Source organism: Lemur catta, chromosome 3 (genome assembly GCF_020740605.2).
Source record: "Lemur catta isolate mLemCat1 chromosome 3, mLemCat1.pri, whole genome shotgun sequence".
Classification (NCBI taxonomy): Eukaryota; Metazoa; Chordata; class Mammalia; order Primates; family Lemuridae; genus Lemur; species Lemur catta.
In genome coordinates this window covers 106325311-106340075 of record NC_059130.1, presented here as the reverse complement: position 1 = coordinate 106340075, position 14765 = coordinate 106325311, and the positions used below count along the sequence as shown (strand labels likewise).

The following is a 14765-nucleotide window of genomic DNA, read 5'->3' as shown; positions in this document are numbered from 1 at the left end:
ACCCTGGCCGCCCCCACCCCCCTAGGCCCCAATCCTGAGGCGGTGGGGGCGGCGAGGCCGCGCGCGCCGCTTCCGCTCCTCCAGACCACCAGAGGGAGCCACGGACCCGCCTCTTCCTTCCCGGGGTGCTTCGCGCCGGGCCCCTTCCGCGTGGGTGAGTGAATATGAGAGTCAGCGCCCGCATCGCGCGCGCGCGCGCGCGCCGCCCGCCTCCGCCGCTCGGCGCTCTTATTTCGGCTGTGAGGGGCGGGCGCGCGCGTAAAAGCATAGAGACGGGCGTTGAGCTCTCGGGCTAGAGCGTCGCCGAGTCGGAGCCGGAGCCCGAGCCGCGCGCTGTGTCTCCGCTGCGTTCGCCGAGGCCCCCGAGTGTCAGGGACAAAAGCCGCCGCCGCGCCGCCTGCTTCCGCAGTCGGGGCTCATCTGCCGCCACCGCCGCCGCGCTGAGGAGAGTTCGCCGCCGTCTCCGCCCGTGAGGATCCGAAAGCCATGTCGGCCAGCAGCCTCTTGGAGCAGGTACAGGCCCGGCCCGCATGCCTCGGCCATTGTGTGAGGCGAGAGGGAGCCCGACTAGGCCCGGGCCCGCCGCCCCCGGTCGGGCCGAGCCGAGGCGGCGCATCTCGCGGGCCGGGTTTCGGGCCTCTGAGGCCAGCCGCGCCCAGCGCCTCGCCCTCAGCCCGCTCCTCCCGGGCCTCGGAGCCCACCGGCCGCTCCGCGTTCCTTCCTGAGCGGGCCTCGTTTTCCTTCCTTATTTCCTTCCCCTCCTCGAAGCCCCGGTTTCCCCGCGTTGCTGCTGGCGTCCCCCGCTTTTTCTCCCCGGGGCCCGCCGGCCCAGCGCTTTCACTTGCCTCCCATTTTCCACCTCCCCCTCACCACCATTCCTGGCGCCTCCCCCTCAGGCCTGCTCCTTTATTCCTTTTTCGGGCCTTGCTTTAATTTGTCTTTGCTTTTCTATTTCTCCTTCGGACAACTTGCTGCTCGGCGACGTTTCCTTCGCCCGCAGAGACCAAAAGGTCAAGGAAACAAAGGTAAGCCCCGCTCCGCCGGTGGCCCTGGGCCGGGAGGGGGACGCCGAGTAGTGGGGGCGGGGTCTCGGGGAAGCGCCCCAGGGAGAGGACCTTTCGGAAGCCGCTTAGTTCGCAGGTGCCTCGCCCTGGAGTATTGACCCTTTCGGCGTGTTCTTGCAGCTGGCGAACAGCTTTTTAGCTAACAAGGAGTAATTCATTAAGGGTGGGGGTGGATTCGATTTTGAAATGCCCCAGGTCCTTAGTTTCCTGTAGGTCTTAGAAGGCCTTTGTTTTTCATCCTCGTGGAGCACTGTCTGGAAGTACTCACATGTGATGGGGGAGGGGAAGCGGGAGGGAATAGAAATCTAGAGGAGCCAATAAAATGACCTTTTTAGATCAACTTGCTCTGGGTGGAGGGAGATATTTTCACTGACGGACGTTGCTTCAGCATTCGCTCTCATCTTTATCCTTTTGAAGTTCAAGTTTACATATCTTTCGAACTAGTAAGGTTTTTTTCTGATTAGGATGTTTGATTAATTTGGGAGGGAGATTGTAGGATTGGGACACTCCTAATTGGAATTTTTTTCCTTAGTGCAAAATGGATCTGTACATCAAAAAGATGGATTAAACGATGATGATTTTGAACCGTACTTGAGTCCACAGGCAAGGCCCGTGAGTAGTTAACCATTTACGTATCTGATCAAAGGGTGTAGTATACTACTCTTTCTCTGCCCTGTCTATAAATCTCATTTTCTGGGGGTTCACTTTCTTAATACCTATTAGTGTGTTATAAAACAGTTATTACAAATTTTATAGGCTTTTTAGATTCCCGTCTCTGTATTGTCAGTAAACATATTGTACTGAGACTGTGGTACTGATAACACTTTATGTCTACTAGCAGTAACACCTGTTTGAATAATTGTCCCCCCCCACCCCCCCAAGAGTATAGCGGCATAAAACTTAAGAATACCTGGCCGGGCGCGGTGGCTCACGCCTGTAATCCTAGCACTCTGGGAGGCCGAGGCGGGTGGATTGCTTGAGCTCAGGAGTTCGAGACCAGCCTGAGCAAGAGTGAGACCCTGTCTCTACTAAAAATAGAAAGAAATTATCTGGCCAACTAAAATATATATATATAGGAAAAATTAGCCGGGCATGGTGGCACATGCCTGTAGTCTCAGCTGCTCGGGAGGCTGAGGCAGTAGGATCGCCTGAGCCCAGGAGTTTCAGGTTGCTGTGAGCTAGGCTGACGCCACAGCACTCACTCTAGCCCGGGCAACAGAGTGAGACTCTGTCTCAAAAAAAAAAAAAGAAAAAAGAATACTTGCCAGTGGTAAATATTCTGAATATTCACCCTAGAGAACTTTTTCTTTTAGGAAAATTGGATTAATATGTAATGGGAAAAAAATTCTAATATGAAGTCACCTGAACTTCATTCAGTGCTAATGGGTTCTTAGATTGTCAGTATTTTGCAGTTAGGTACTTGCGTTTTTGAGTTGAGCTTTACCTACATCTATAGAAACCAGCTTTGCATACCTTCTCACTGAAGAAAGCTATAGGATTTATAAAATGGAGTTAAAGTACTGTTCAGGAGAAAGTAAGATGAAGAGTGATTGAGGGCTGGGTGTGGTGGCTCACGCCTGTAATCCTAGCACTCTGGGAGGCTGAGGTGGGAGGATTGCTTGAGCTCAGGAGTTCGAGACCAGCCTGACCAAGAGCGAGACCCCGTCTCTACTAAAAGTGGAAAGAAATTAGCTGGACAACTAAAAACATGTAGAAAAAATTAGCTGAACATGGTGCCGCATGCCTGTAGTCCCAGCTACTCAGGACGCTGAGGCAGAAGGATTGCTTAAGCCCAGGAGTTTGAGGTTGCTGTGAGCTAGCCTGATGCCACAGCACTCTAGCCTGGGCAACAGAGTGAGATTCTGTTGCCAAAAAAAAGAGTGAGGTTTTTACAATGTAATCTGTCTTCTAATGTGAAGACAAAGTTACATGTAGATTGAAATGTTAACATTACTTATGAATGTAAAAACTTGCGTTATCATCTTGGGTCTCAAAGACAAGTTTTGGCTAATATAACTCCCCAGATTGATAGACCAAAAAGAAAATAGATCGTATCTCTTCCAAAATATCCTAAAAGATTAAGAAAATTGTGGAACAATTATAAGTTCTGAACATATGCTATATGAAATATGATTGGTAGTCTTGAATAATTTGACAAATTACTACATGCTCATATTTGGACCTGATTCTTACATAAAAATTTTAGATTCTGTGTGTAAAATTTTCTACACTGCAAGTATAGAAACCACCTAAACAAGTGATTAGAAAAAAGTTTTCACAGAAGACAACCAGTTATCAGGAAAAGTAGGGAAGGAAGTAGAGGAATGAACTATTAATAGGTTCCTGCTATTGAAGTAGTTTGCTTACTTACATAATCATAACAGGGAGAGGGGGAGCATTTAGAAACATAATTGTTGGTAGTTCTTGTAAAACATCGTGTAATTCAGATTTTTGAGCTCAGGTACACACGTGGGAGCCTGCCAGTTCAGTGGTAGGCATTCAGCTGTATCTTGGCATAGCCAGTGATATTAAGTGCATTTGGTTTTTCTTAGGTGAGCCAAAGCTTAAATGTCTTCATTTAAAAAATTTTTTTTAGGATAATCTAAATCTTAAATGAGTATATGAAGAAGAGTAACCTGAGAATCTTTGTTCTTTTTAGGCTTATCATTTCCAGTAATTCAGCTACTTTATAAACAATTTTTCTTCACCCTATATTGAAATAATACTCTGTTTAATCCATTGACTATAGACTGAATTTCTTACACATAAATAGCTTTGAGTTTGTTAAAATTTTAACACTGCCTTTGAGAACTTTTAAACTGGAGAGGCTGTGTGTGGAAAGATTTTGTTTTTACGAAAAATTTAAATTGGCAGAGAAAAGCACACGATTTTATCAAACCACATTAGTTGGAAAACTTAATATTGAAGAGATGTGTTTTAGTGGCTAAGGAGTACCGTTGGCCTTGGTAATGCAAACTTGGGGCTTAAGGTAGTTACGGTCATCCAAGTCTCTTTAAGAACATAGCTAATGGACCCTAATATTACCAGAACTATTGAAGTTAGGGTAAACTACTCTCTATTTTGAGTTGAGCTGTATCTACATCTGTGGAGAACAATTTTGTATACCTGCGGCTTTTCACTTAAGGGATTATTCTGTGAGCTGTAGCATTTATTAAAAAAAAATGTTCAGTACAAACTGAAGTAAGATCAAGAGTAACTGAGGCTTTTACAATGTAATCTGTATCCTAATGTGAAGACTAGTTGAATATACATTCATATTTCTGTGATTTTGTTAGACCATGGACTGTACATTGTCTTTAGAATTATACTTTGCTGGTTCTAGTGGAAAAGTTAGGTATGTATTTCAGCTTAGAGCTATTTTATAGGTGAAGCAAAGGAGGTAGCAATATCTTTTTTTTTTTCTTTCATTTTATAATACTCTAGGCCAGACGCAGTCGCTTGTGTGCCTGTAATCCCAGCACTCTTTTTTTTTTTTTTTTTTGGAGACAGGGTTGAGTTCTATTGTCTGGGGTCTGGGCTAGAGTACAGTGGTGTCGTCGTAGCTCACTGCAACCTCAAACTGGACTCCAGCAATTTTCCTGCCCCAGCCTCCTGAGTAGTTGGGACTACAGGCATGTGCCACCATGCCGGGGTAATTAATCCCATCACTTTGGGAGCCCGAGACCCGGCTGGGCAACATAGCAAGACCCCATCTTTAAAAAAAATTAGCTGGGTGTGGTGGTGTGCACTTGTAGTCCCAGCTGTTGGGAAGGCTGAGGCAGGAGGATCACTTGACCCAGGAGTTTGAGGTTGCGGTGAGCTGTGATGATGCTGCTGCACTCTAGCCTAAGTGACAGCAAGACCCTTCCGTCTCTTAAAAAAAGAAAAAAAATCCTCTGGAAGCCACTATGCATTTTTGTAGGTTATAATTAAACAGTGGTATCTATTGATGTTCCCAGATAGTTTGCCTAGAGTTTTAACTACCTGTAAACTCTAGGTAGTGAACCTTGCATTTTAGTTTATGTTTAAGGAATGGCTACATAGACATTTGGGCTAGAACTTGAAATTTCTAGTTTTTTGTTTGTGTTTGACCTATTGCCTGGTTTAGGTAGGAAACTTTCAAACACTCTTCCCCTTCTGCCAAAATTCCCATTCCTTAAGTCCAAAGAGAATTGATTTTAATAAAGGCATTGTCTCTCAATACTCGAGACTTAAACTGTTGGTGAAATGCTGAGTTTTCCCTTCTCTGAATTGTAGTGCTAAAGTTAAGGCCCATATTCACTTTATGTATCCACTTAACTTTAAACATTTCAATTCTTACATCAAAATTTCTTATAATATAAAAATACCAGTGAGTTTAGGAAGAGATCATTCGAATGTGCTACACTTTTTTGTAGTAATGGTTGAAGTATTTGAATTGTGTGACTAAGTGGGGGAGGAAATATCCTGATGTAATTTTGTTTTGATTTGCCTTTTTTTCTTCCACAGAATAATGCATATACTGCCATGTCAGACTCCTACTTACCCAGTTACTACAGTCCCTCCATTGGCTTCTCCTATTCTTTGGGTGAAGCTGCTTGGTCTACTGGGGGTGACACCGCCATGCCCTATCTAACTTCTTATGGACAACTGAGCAACGGAGAGCCCCACTTCCTACCAGATGCAATGTTTGGGCAACCAGGAGCCCTAGGTAGCACTCCATTTCTTGGTCAGCATGGTTTTAATTTCTTTCCCAGTGGGATTGACTTCTCAGCGTGGGGAAATAACAGTTCTCAGGGACAGTCTACTCAGAGCTCTGGATATAGTAGCAATTATGCTTATGCACCTAGCTCCTTAGGTGGAGCCATGATTGATGGACAGTCAGCTTTTGCCAATGAGACCCTCAATAAGGCTCCTGGCATGAATACTATAGACCAAGGGATGGCAGCACTGAAGTTGGGTAGCACAGAAGTTGCAAGCAATGTTCCAAAAGTTGTAGGCTCTGCTGTTGGTAGTGGGTCCATTACTAGTAACATTGTGGCTTCCAATAGTTTGCCTCCGGCTACTATTGCTCCTCCAAAACCAGCATCTTGGGCTGACATTGCTAGCAAGCCTGCAAAACAGCAACCTAAGCTGAAGACCAAGAATGGCATTGCAGGGTCAAGTCTTCCACCACCTCCAATAAAGCATAACATGGATATTGGAACTTGGGATAACAAGGGCCCTGTGGCAAAAGCCCCCTCACAGGCTTTGGTTCAGAATATAGGTCAACCAACCCAGGGATCTCCTCAGCCTGTAGGTCAGCAGGCTAACAATAGCCCACCAGTGGCTCAGGCATCAGTAGGGCAACAGACACAGCCATTGCCTCCACCTCCACCACAGCCTGCCCAGCTCTCAGTCCAGCAACAGGCAGCTCAGCCAACCCGCTGGGTAGCACCTCGGAACCGTGGCAGTGGGTTTGGTCATAATGGGGTGGATGGTAACGGAGTAGGACAGTCTCAGGCTGGTTCTGGATCTACTCCTTCGGAACCCCACCCTGTGTTGGAGAAGCTGCGATCCATTAATAACTATAACCCCAAGGATTTTGACTGGAATCTGAAACATGGCCGGGTTTTCATCATTAAGAGCTACTCTGAGGACGATATCCACCGTTCCATTAAGTATAATATCTGGTGCAGCACAGAGCATGGGAACAAGAGACTGGATGCTGCTTATCGTTCCATGAACGGGAAAGGCCCCGTTTACTTACTTTTCAGTGTCAACGGCAGTGGACACTTCTGTGGCGTTGCAGAAATGAAATCTGCTGTGGACTATAACACATGTGCAGGTGTGTGGTCCCAGGACAAATGGAAGGGTCGTTTTGATGTCAGGTGGATTTTTGTGAAGGACGTTCCTAATAGCCAACTGCGACACATTCGTCTAGAGAACAACGAGAATAAACCAGTGACCAACTCTAGGGACACTCAGGAAGTGCCTCTGGAAAAGGCTAAGCAGGTGTTGAAAATCATAGCCAGCTACAAGCACACCACTTCCATTTTTGATGACTTCTCACACTATGAGAAACGCCAAGAGGAAGAAGAAAGTGTTAAAAAGGTAACCCACTTACCATTCTTAAGGCTTTTAGGGAAGGAGGAACTAGAGAATGGAGAGGTATTGTGTAGTGAACCATTAATAAAATCTCTGTAAATTAACACAGTATCACTTAACAGTTCAGTCTTAATTTGAACCCTAGTGTGAAGGAATGTGAGAACATTAGTGGAGGACAGAAACAATACAGAAATTACAATACAGAAGTTACAGGGTTACAAGATGCAGAAAGAGGTGAAGAATGAAGGAAATTCAAAGGGAATAATTGAAGTGATAAAACCATGGAAATTAAAGTAGGAAAAGGTTGAGGCTATAATATAGCAGAGAAAAATGTAGAAGTTCTGTTATAATTAACTGTTGGCCTGGCTGGGATTTTGTGCTTATTTTCAAGAGTTGATGTGTCACTAACCCCTGGAATCACTTTTCTGTCTTCCGTGTGACAATTGGCAGGGAAAGAGCATGTTTTTCAGAACTTTCCTTGTTCTGTTCTTTGTGGTGTTCAGCTTAATCACTTTTTCTCATTAGGAAAGTTAAGGCTTAGTATATTATATATATACTATAGTATATATATACTATACTTAGTATGTTATATATATACTATAGTATATATATACTTAGTATATTATATGTATACTATATATACTTGGAAAACAAATAATCAGAAAAAGCTGATCTCTTTTAATATTTGTTGTTTTTTTGAAAGAGTCACTTTATCCTGATTTCCTCTGTAACAAGGGAGAATCTTGGGCAGAATGGAGAATGGATTCAAACTAGAGTTGATGTTAAGTTACAGCAGGATTAGTTGCCATTTTACCTTCTAGTGTGCACAAATAAGAAAAATGTGGATACACTTGTCAGTGACACCAAAAGCATTAGGGGTGGAGAGCCAGGTTATGGAAAAGTTGTCTGAGAAGAAAAATTCTCCTTCTTGATAGTCGTTTAAATTCCCTTCTCCCCAAAGGTTAACGATTTAACTTAAAATGTGCCATATTTTGTAGAAAAAGATACTTATGCTTTTTGCTGGATATCTGAAGGGCTCTAAAGATGTCTTCTCATGCTCCTGTTTCTAGAGGAATGAGTAAGAAGGCCGTGACCTTTTAGGTATCATGTAGTAGCACAGCAGATTTATGAACATGTGTGAGAGGCATCTAGGTGCTTGGTTTAACCACTTGAAATGTGTACCACCTAATACCATGAATCAGCTTTCCTTCATCTTGCAGAATTCTTTCTTACATCTTGTTATTAAAAGCAGGAACAAAAAGATGAATTTTTAGGCACAGCATAGATGGTAAGATAAACTTCTATGTGTTAGGGCTAGAGGGAAAACATGGGCTTAAAAATGAAGTAGCAAATTTGGGTTTTGTCAATTTGTTAACTTTTAATCAAATACCTATTTGGATTAAGTTCACTGGAGTGGTTCAGTGAATGATAATTGAACTTTGTAAGAAGGTGTAAGATTCATGTGTTGGAATTGACCAGCCTTCTAATGATTTCATGGAATAATAAAATTATTAGAGTTTAGGGTCTTTATTAAGCTAACTAATGGTTCTTTTTCAAGACCATTGTGTAAAAACTCTTGATGAATGAGTATTCTAATTGTTCTCAGGCTGGTGAACAAAGCACCAAATAAAAAGTAAAAGCTTGTGTTATACTTATGTCGGATTATTTTTTAGTTTATTTTTGTAAGAAGAGCTACTGGGGTTTCAGGAAGGTCCTAAGCCCAGATATCATTTCAGTTAGTATTGCCCTACTCCTGTTGGTTACTATTATCCTTAACATCCTTACGTAACTGACTTGTAAACTATCTTAGAATCTTTATTAGGCTTCCAAGAACAAGCAAATTTTATGAGAATGGGGCTCATAGCTCATTGAGACTCCCTTAGGTGAGATTTTTGTGTGTGTATCTTTGTAGTATTTGAGATTTCAAAAATTTTCATGACAAATAGGGGCGGTAACTCAATAAGGAGGGAAGTACTTAAACTTGATCCTGAAGATGATGTCACAGCTGTTCTGAAGTTCCATGATTGGGCATATATCTTGGCAGAACACACTGAAGCAGAGCCCACAGCCATTTTTGCCTAGTACTGTTACTGGCTTGCTCTGTCACATGATCTAATATGTTGTCTCAGAACTTTGGATTTGTCAGGCTTGAAACTTATGGCAAATTTTAGTGACACCTTTGAGTGGTTTACTTCATTGTATGCTACAGATACTGTTTTGTAACCTGCTTTCTGCATTTATTTAGGATCTTTCCCCAGTTCAGTATTCCTCTGTGACATCACTTTTGATGGCTTCATAGCATTCTGTCATACTTATTATAATTTACCAATTCCTAATTGTTGACTACTTTTATAATATTATAGCTTTTTCCAATTTAAAAATAACACCCCACTGAACATCCTTTTATGTAAATAAAAGTTTATTTATCCTTCAGCATTTAGATGGGTCAAAGGTATATGCTTTGAAGGTCTTGGCTGTGTTATATATTGCCTTATGGGCCTTATTCTCATTTTTCCTGAAAATTTTTTGTTGAGGGAATTACTGTGCAGCTATTATCCTAAAGAAGGCAACAGTGAGTTAAGAACCTTTCTCTTTTGACTCAGCTTTGGAATAGTCTAACAGAAAGGGAGAGTTCCTGCATTAGCAATGCTTTTTTAGAAACGTCATAAAACTAATTGGTTTAATTTTTGTCTTATGTTTCTAGCCCTTCAAATTACAAGTAAAAATAAGAGAAGTAGTCTTGTACAGGAGACTAAGGACTAATTCTTTTTTTTTTTTTTTTTTTTTTTTGAGACAGTCTCACTCTGTTGCCCGGGCTAGAGTGCCGTGGTGTCAGCCTTGCTCACAGCAACCTCAGACTCCTGGGCTCAGGCAATCCTCCTGCCTCAGCCTCCCGAGTAGCTGGGACTACAGGCATGCACCACTATGCCCAGCTAATTTTTCTATATATATTTTTAGCTGCCCGTATAATTTCTTTCTATGTTTAGTAGAGACGGGGTCTCGCTCTTGCTCAGGCTGGTCTCGAACTCCCGAGCTCAAACGATCCACCCGCCTCTGCCTCCCAGAGTGCTAGGATAACAGGCGTGAGCCACCGCGCCCGGCCAGGACTAATTCTTAATCTCCTAGCATAATGTTAGATTGAGTTGAGCACTTAGGTAAGTGATTTTTCTGAATAAGTGGAAAGCTAATGGAGGTTGAGAAAGACAAAATATAGAGAAAATGTGGTTATGGTGGAAACAGCTTGAAGTTTATAGTTTTTAAATTGTCATTGCTAGTAAGTGGGACTAGCAGGTTGTTTATTTTAGTTTTTTTTTTGAGACAGAGTCTCGCTCTGTTGCCCAGGCTAGAGTGAGTGCCTTGGCGTCAGCCTAGCTCACAGCAACCTCAAACTCCTGGGCTCAATCGATCCTCCTGCCAAAGCCTCCCGAGTAGCTGGGACTACAGGCATGCACCACCATACCCAGCTAATTTTTTCTATATATATTTTTAGTTGGCCAGATAATTTATTTCTATTTTTAGTAGAGACGGGGGTCTTGCTCTTGCTCAGGCTGGTCTCGAACTCCTGACCTCAAGTGATCCTCCCGCCTCGGCCTCCCAGTGTGCTAGGTGTTTATTTTTAAAGACAAAAAAATCCTCACCCTGGTTGAGGATTCCTTAAATGTCTCTGGAATTATTCCTATTTTCAAATAGGAGATCTAAAATCAGTGACTGGAGAGTGTCTTTGGATATACTTAAATTTTATTAAGCTGTTTAGGAATTGACATGAAACTATTTATCTTTGAACATCTTCGCTGAGTGTTAGACACTGCAGAGAAATGTTGGGGAGCCTTTTATTACATTAGTGGCAGATAACAGTACAAAGTAGAAAGTGTTTTCTCAAGGTGTGCACAAGGTACCAATTTGGAAGCTTTAAAGAAGATTGCCTAACCTATCCTGGGGTGCAGGTGGATTGGTCATAGAAGAATCCTAGAAGAAGTGGATTCTGAGCTGACCCTTGAAAGATGTGTAGAATATAGCCAGAGGTGTTTTGTTTTTTGTTTTTTTGAGACAGAGTCTCATTCTCTTGTCTGGGCTAGAGTGCCGTGGCGTCAGCCTAGCTCACAGCAACCTCAAACTCCTAGGCTCAAGCGATCCTCCTGCCAAAGCCTCCTGGGTAGCTGGGACTACAGGCATGAGCCACCATGCCTGGCTAATTTTTTCTATTGTTAGTTGTATGGCTAATTTATTTCTATTTTTAGTAGAGACGGGGTCTCGCTCTTGCTCAGGCTGGTCTTGAACTCCTGAGCTCAAGCAATCCTCCCGCCTCGGCCTCCCAGAGGGCTAGATTACAGGTGTGAGCCATCATGCCCCGCCCAGAGGTGTTTCGAGAAGAGTGAACATGGTTCAAAACAGCCCCAATCTGTGACACTGTATAGATGATAATTTAGAACAGGAAGTGTCATACATAGCTCAAGTAAATTTGTATTTGTGGAATGGGTGTCCCTGAAGGGAAGTTTGGAGATTTTAGGAAAAGAGTTGAATTAAATGTCTATGTAAGTAGCTCGATAAAAAAAAAAGGAATCTACTGTTGGGAGCAGTGGTGCACACGAGGGGTCCCAGGTACTCAGGAAGCTGAGGCAAAAGGATGCTGGAGTTCAGGAGTTCTGGACTATAGTGTGCTATGTACTAAGTTCATCATCAGTGTGGTGACCACCTGACACAGGACCACCAGGTTGCCTAAGGAGGGGTGACCAGCCCGCTTCAGAAACGGGAGCAGGTCAAAACTCTGTGCTGATCAGTAGTGGGATCATGCCTTTGAATAGCTACTGCACTCCAGTCTGGGCAACATAGTGAGACCTCATCTCTTAAAAAAAAATTATCAGAAGGAATTTAGTGAAAGTGGTATAAATTTGGTTTAAAAAACCCAAAACACTGAGGTTTAAAAGAAAGGAATAAGGCGTAATTTGAGTCAGGATGGAGGAGCTCTTTGATGTAACCTTTACATGGAAGGCAAGGGAAGCTTGTAGAAGTAGAGATGAACCACTATATGGTTCATCTGAATACACACAGCTCACTTCTTCCTACAGTGTGTTTCATAGATGTTATCATATTTCTCATTATAGTGTATGTCTTAGCAAAGGGCAGGGAAGAGATAACTTAGAAGGGGAATATGATAGCTGTTTTCAAATGCTTGTAAGACTAGGATTATTCTCCAAGCCAAAAGACAATGCTAGAACCAATGGATAGAGATTGTAGGGAGGAAGATTCTTGTAAATAAAAGGGAAAACTTTCTAAAAATGGCTAAATGAAGTTCTTAGTCACAGAAGGGTTTCAAGTAGAGACTAAAAGCTTGTATTATATATATTGTAGACTACATAAGGTAGTCCAGACCAGAGAAACCAAGGATAAGAGAGGGTTAGCTGGCTCAGGGTAACATCCAAGGTTCATGACAGAAATTGATGCTGCTAAACAGGTCCTTTTAGAAAGGTTGTTGTTTCTATTCCATAATTTTTTTACCTGAATATTAATTACATGTAATAAATAAGAAAGGACTTAAGGCCAGAAAGACGTGGATGACAGAAAGGATGTGTGGATTCCCAGTGAATGTTGGTACAGATTAGGTATATAAGATAATTTTTTAATAAATTTACTGTGTGAATATTACTGAAAAAATTATCTCCTGAACTGTGCTAAAGACTTGTCTATTAAAGGAATTTAGAAGTGATTATTTAGGAGAAATACTTCTTCTAAAAAAGATTTTTTTTATTTTTTTTATTTTTTTAAATTATGTGATAGTTGAACATGTCTTTTTGACATCCGGGATACACGCTGGATTTTTTGGGCTTTTTTGTTTTTTTAAAGTGATGGGGTCTTGCTCTGTAGCCCAGGCTGGTGTACAGTGGTATGATCATAGCTCACTGCATCCTTGAACTCCTAGTCCAAAGCCATCCTACTGCCTCAGCCTCCGGAGTAGCTGGGACTACAGAATTGAGCTGAGCCACTTTGCCCAGTTTAGACTTTTTTTTTTAAATCCAAGTCTTCCTATATCGTTAGCACAAGTAAGGTTTCTCTTTATAAGGAAGTTTGTTTTCCTTATAATCATTTTTCACCTGCTAACCCTTTAATTTGGGCATTTAGTCACTTAGAAATACTTAAGGTAATCACCTTGGGTCCATTTTCAGCTTTTTTTTTTAATAGACAGTCTTCGCTCTGTGGCCTGGGCTAGAGTGCCCTGGCGTCAGTCTAGCTCACAGCAACCTCAAACTCCTGGGCTCAAGCGATCTTCCTACCTCAGCCTCCCAAGTAGCTGGGACTGCAGGCATGTGCCACCATGCCTGGCTAGTTTTTTTTTTCCTATTTTAGTTGCTCAGCTAATTTCTTTCTATTTTTAGTAGAGACCAGGTCTCACTTTTGCTGAGGCTGGTCTTGAACTCCTGACCTCAAGCGATCCTCCCGCCTTGGCCTCCCACAGTGCTAGGATTAGAGGTGTGAGCCACCATGCTTGGCCCATTTTCAGCTTTTAAAAATGTAAGTTTTTGTGGTATCAAAGTCAGGAAGAAAGCATCACTTTAATCAAATGTATTCCCATTAAATCCTGAGGAAGTACATAACTGGGATATTGTTGGTTCCCATTTAGCATTTCCCCACCCCACCACTCACTGTTTTAAGTTGTCTCTTCACAGCTGGTGGGTAGGCATCCTGCGGTGTTAGGTGGGTTTTTTTTTGTTTGTTTTTTAATTTTTTGTCCTGAAAGCCCACCAAGTGGCATCTTTTTTTAAAAATCTGAATTATAAACCTGAACTTTCTTTGTAAAATCCTAGGATCACGTATGTCTACTGCTGTCTTGCAGATATATATATTTGTCTTTCTGCCAAAAGGGTTGAGGAAATTGTTTGTATTATTTGTCACTTTCCTTGTTCTGTGGATAGGTAAAATGCCTCTTTCTGCAGCCTCCTTACAGGAGGACTAGAAGACAATAGATGACATTGAATTTAGATCTCTTTGAACCATGCCCTTTATATCCGTCTTTCAACAAATGCTTGTGTTAATTGCTGGGATGGAACATTTTAAACAAGGCACCATCTTTGCCTTAGGAGCAGACAGTGTTGTGTTAGGAGGACAAAAAAAATGGATAAAACGTGGGATAAGAGATGTAATGGAGGAATGAAGAAATTCTTGGCTTTCTGGAGAAGAGTGAAATTTTGGGAAATTAAGGAAGGCTTCATGGAGGGAGGTAACTTTTGAACCATGTCATATAGAATAATAGAGCACTCAAATGACAACACAGTGCTTGGCATATAGTGCACACAAAAGCTTAGTTATCTAATATCCTCACATTTCATACGAAGAAGGAAGTTTAGAGGTTATTTGTCTAAGCTCTTATAGCTAATAAGTGGTGGAGTTGATATTTCAACATAACTCTCCAGTGATGTGCTGGAGCTGGCTAGTTGAGAGCCAACTGTTTAGTTTTCAGGAATTTTAGCAAGCTATTGGTTAAACAGTCATTAAACAAATAAAAAGTTACAGTTAAATATTGTGCATTAAAAGGTGTTTTTAAATACCTTTTTATGTACATTAAATTACATTATAAACTAGTTTGTAGTATTGCAATTACATAAACAGAATTAAATACCATTGTATTAAACAGCAATAAAT

At 42.1% G+C, this 14765-nt stretch overlaps 1 protein-coding gene across 2 annotated transcripts in view; it reads left to right on the top strand.

Moving 5' to 3' along the window:
- The window catches only part of YTHDF2 (YTH N6-methyladenosine RNA binding protein 2), a 30318-nt gene continuing 15553 nt past the window's right edge, over positions 1 to 14765 (top strand). The window contains exons 1-4 of one of the 2 annotated variants that reach the window (XM_045545742.1): positions 1 to 513; positions 1001 to 1025; positions 1597 to 1676; positions 5553 to 7133. In XM_045545742.1, the coding sequence (XP_045401698.1) occupies positions 487 to 513; positions 1001 to 1025; positions 1597 to 1676; positions 5553 to 7133 (1713 nt within the window). In that variant the 5' untranslated portion in view covers positions 1 to 486. Of the gene's footprint in view, positions 514 to 1000; positions 1026 to 1596; positions 1677 to 5552; positions 7137 to 14765 lie in introns of both variants that reach the window. The other variant, XM_045545741.1, reaches the window with a different exon arrangement.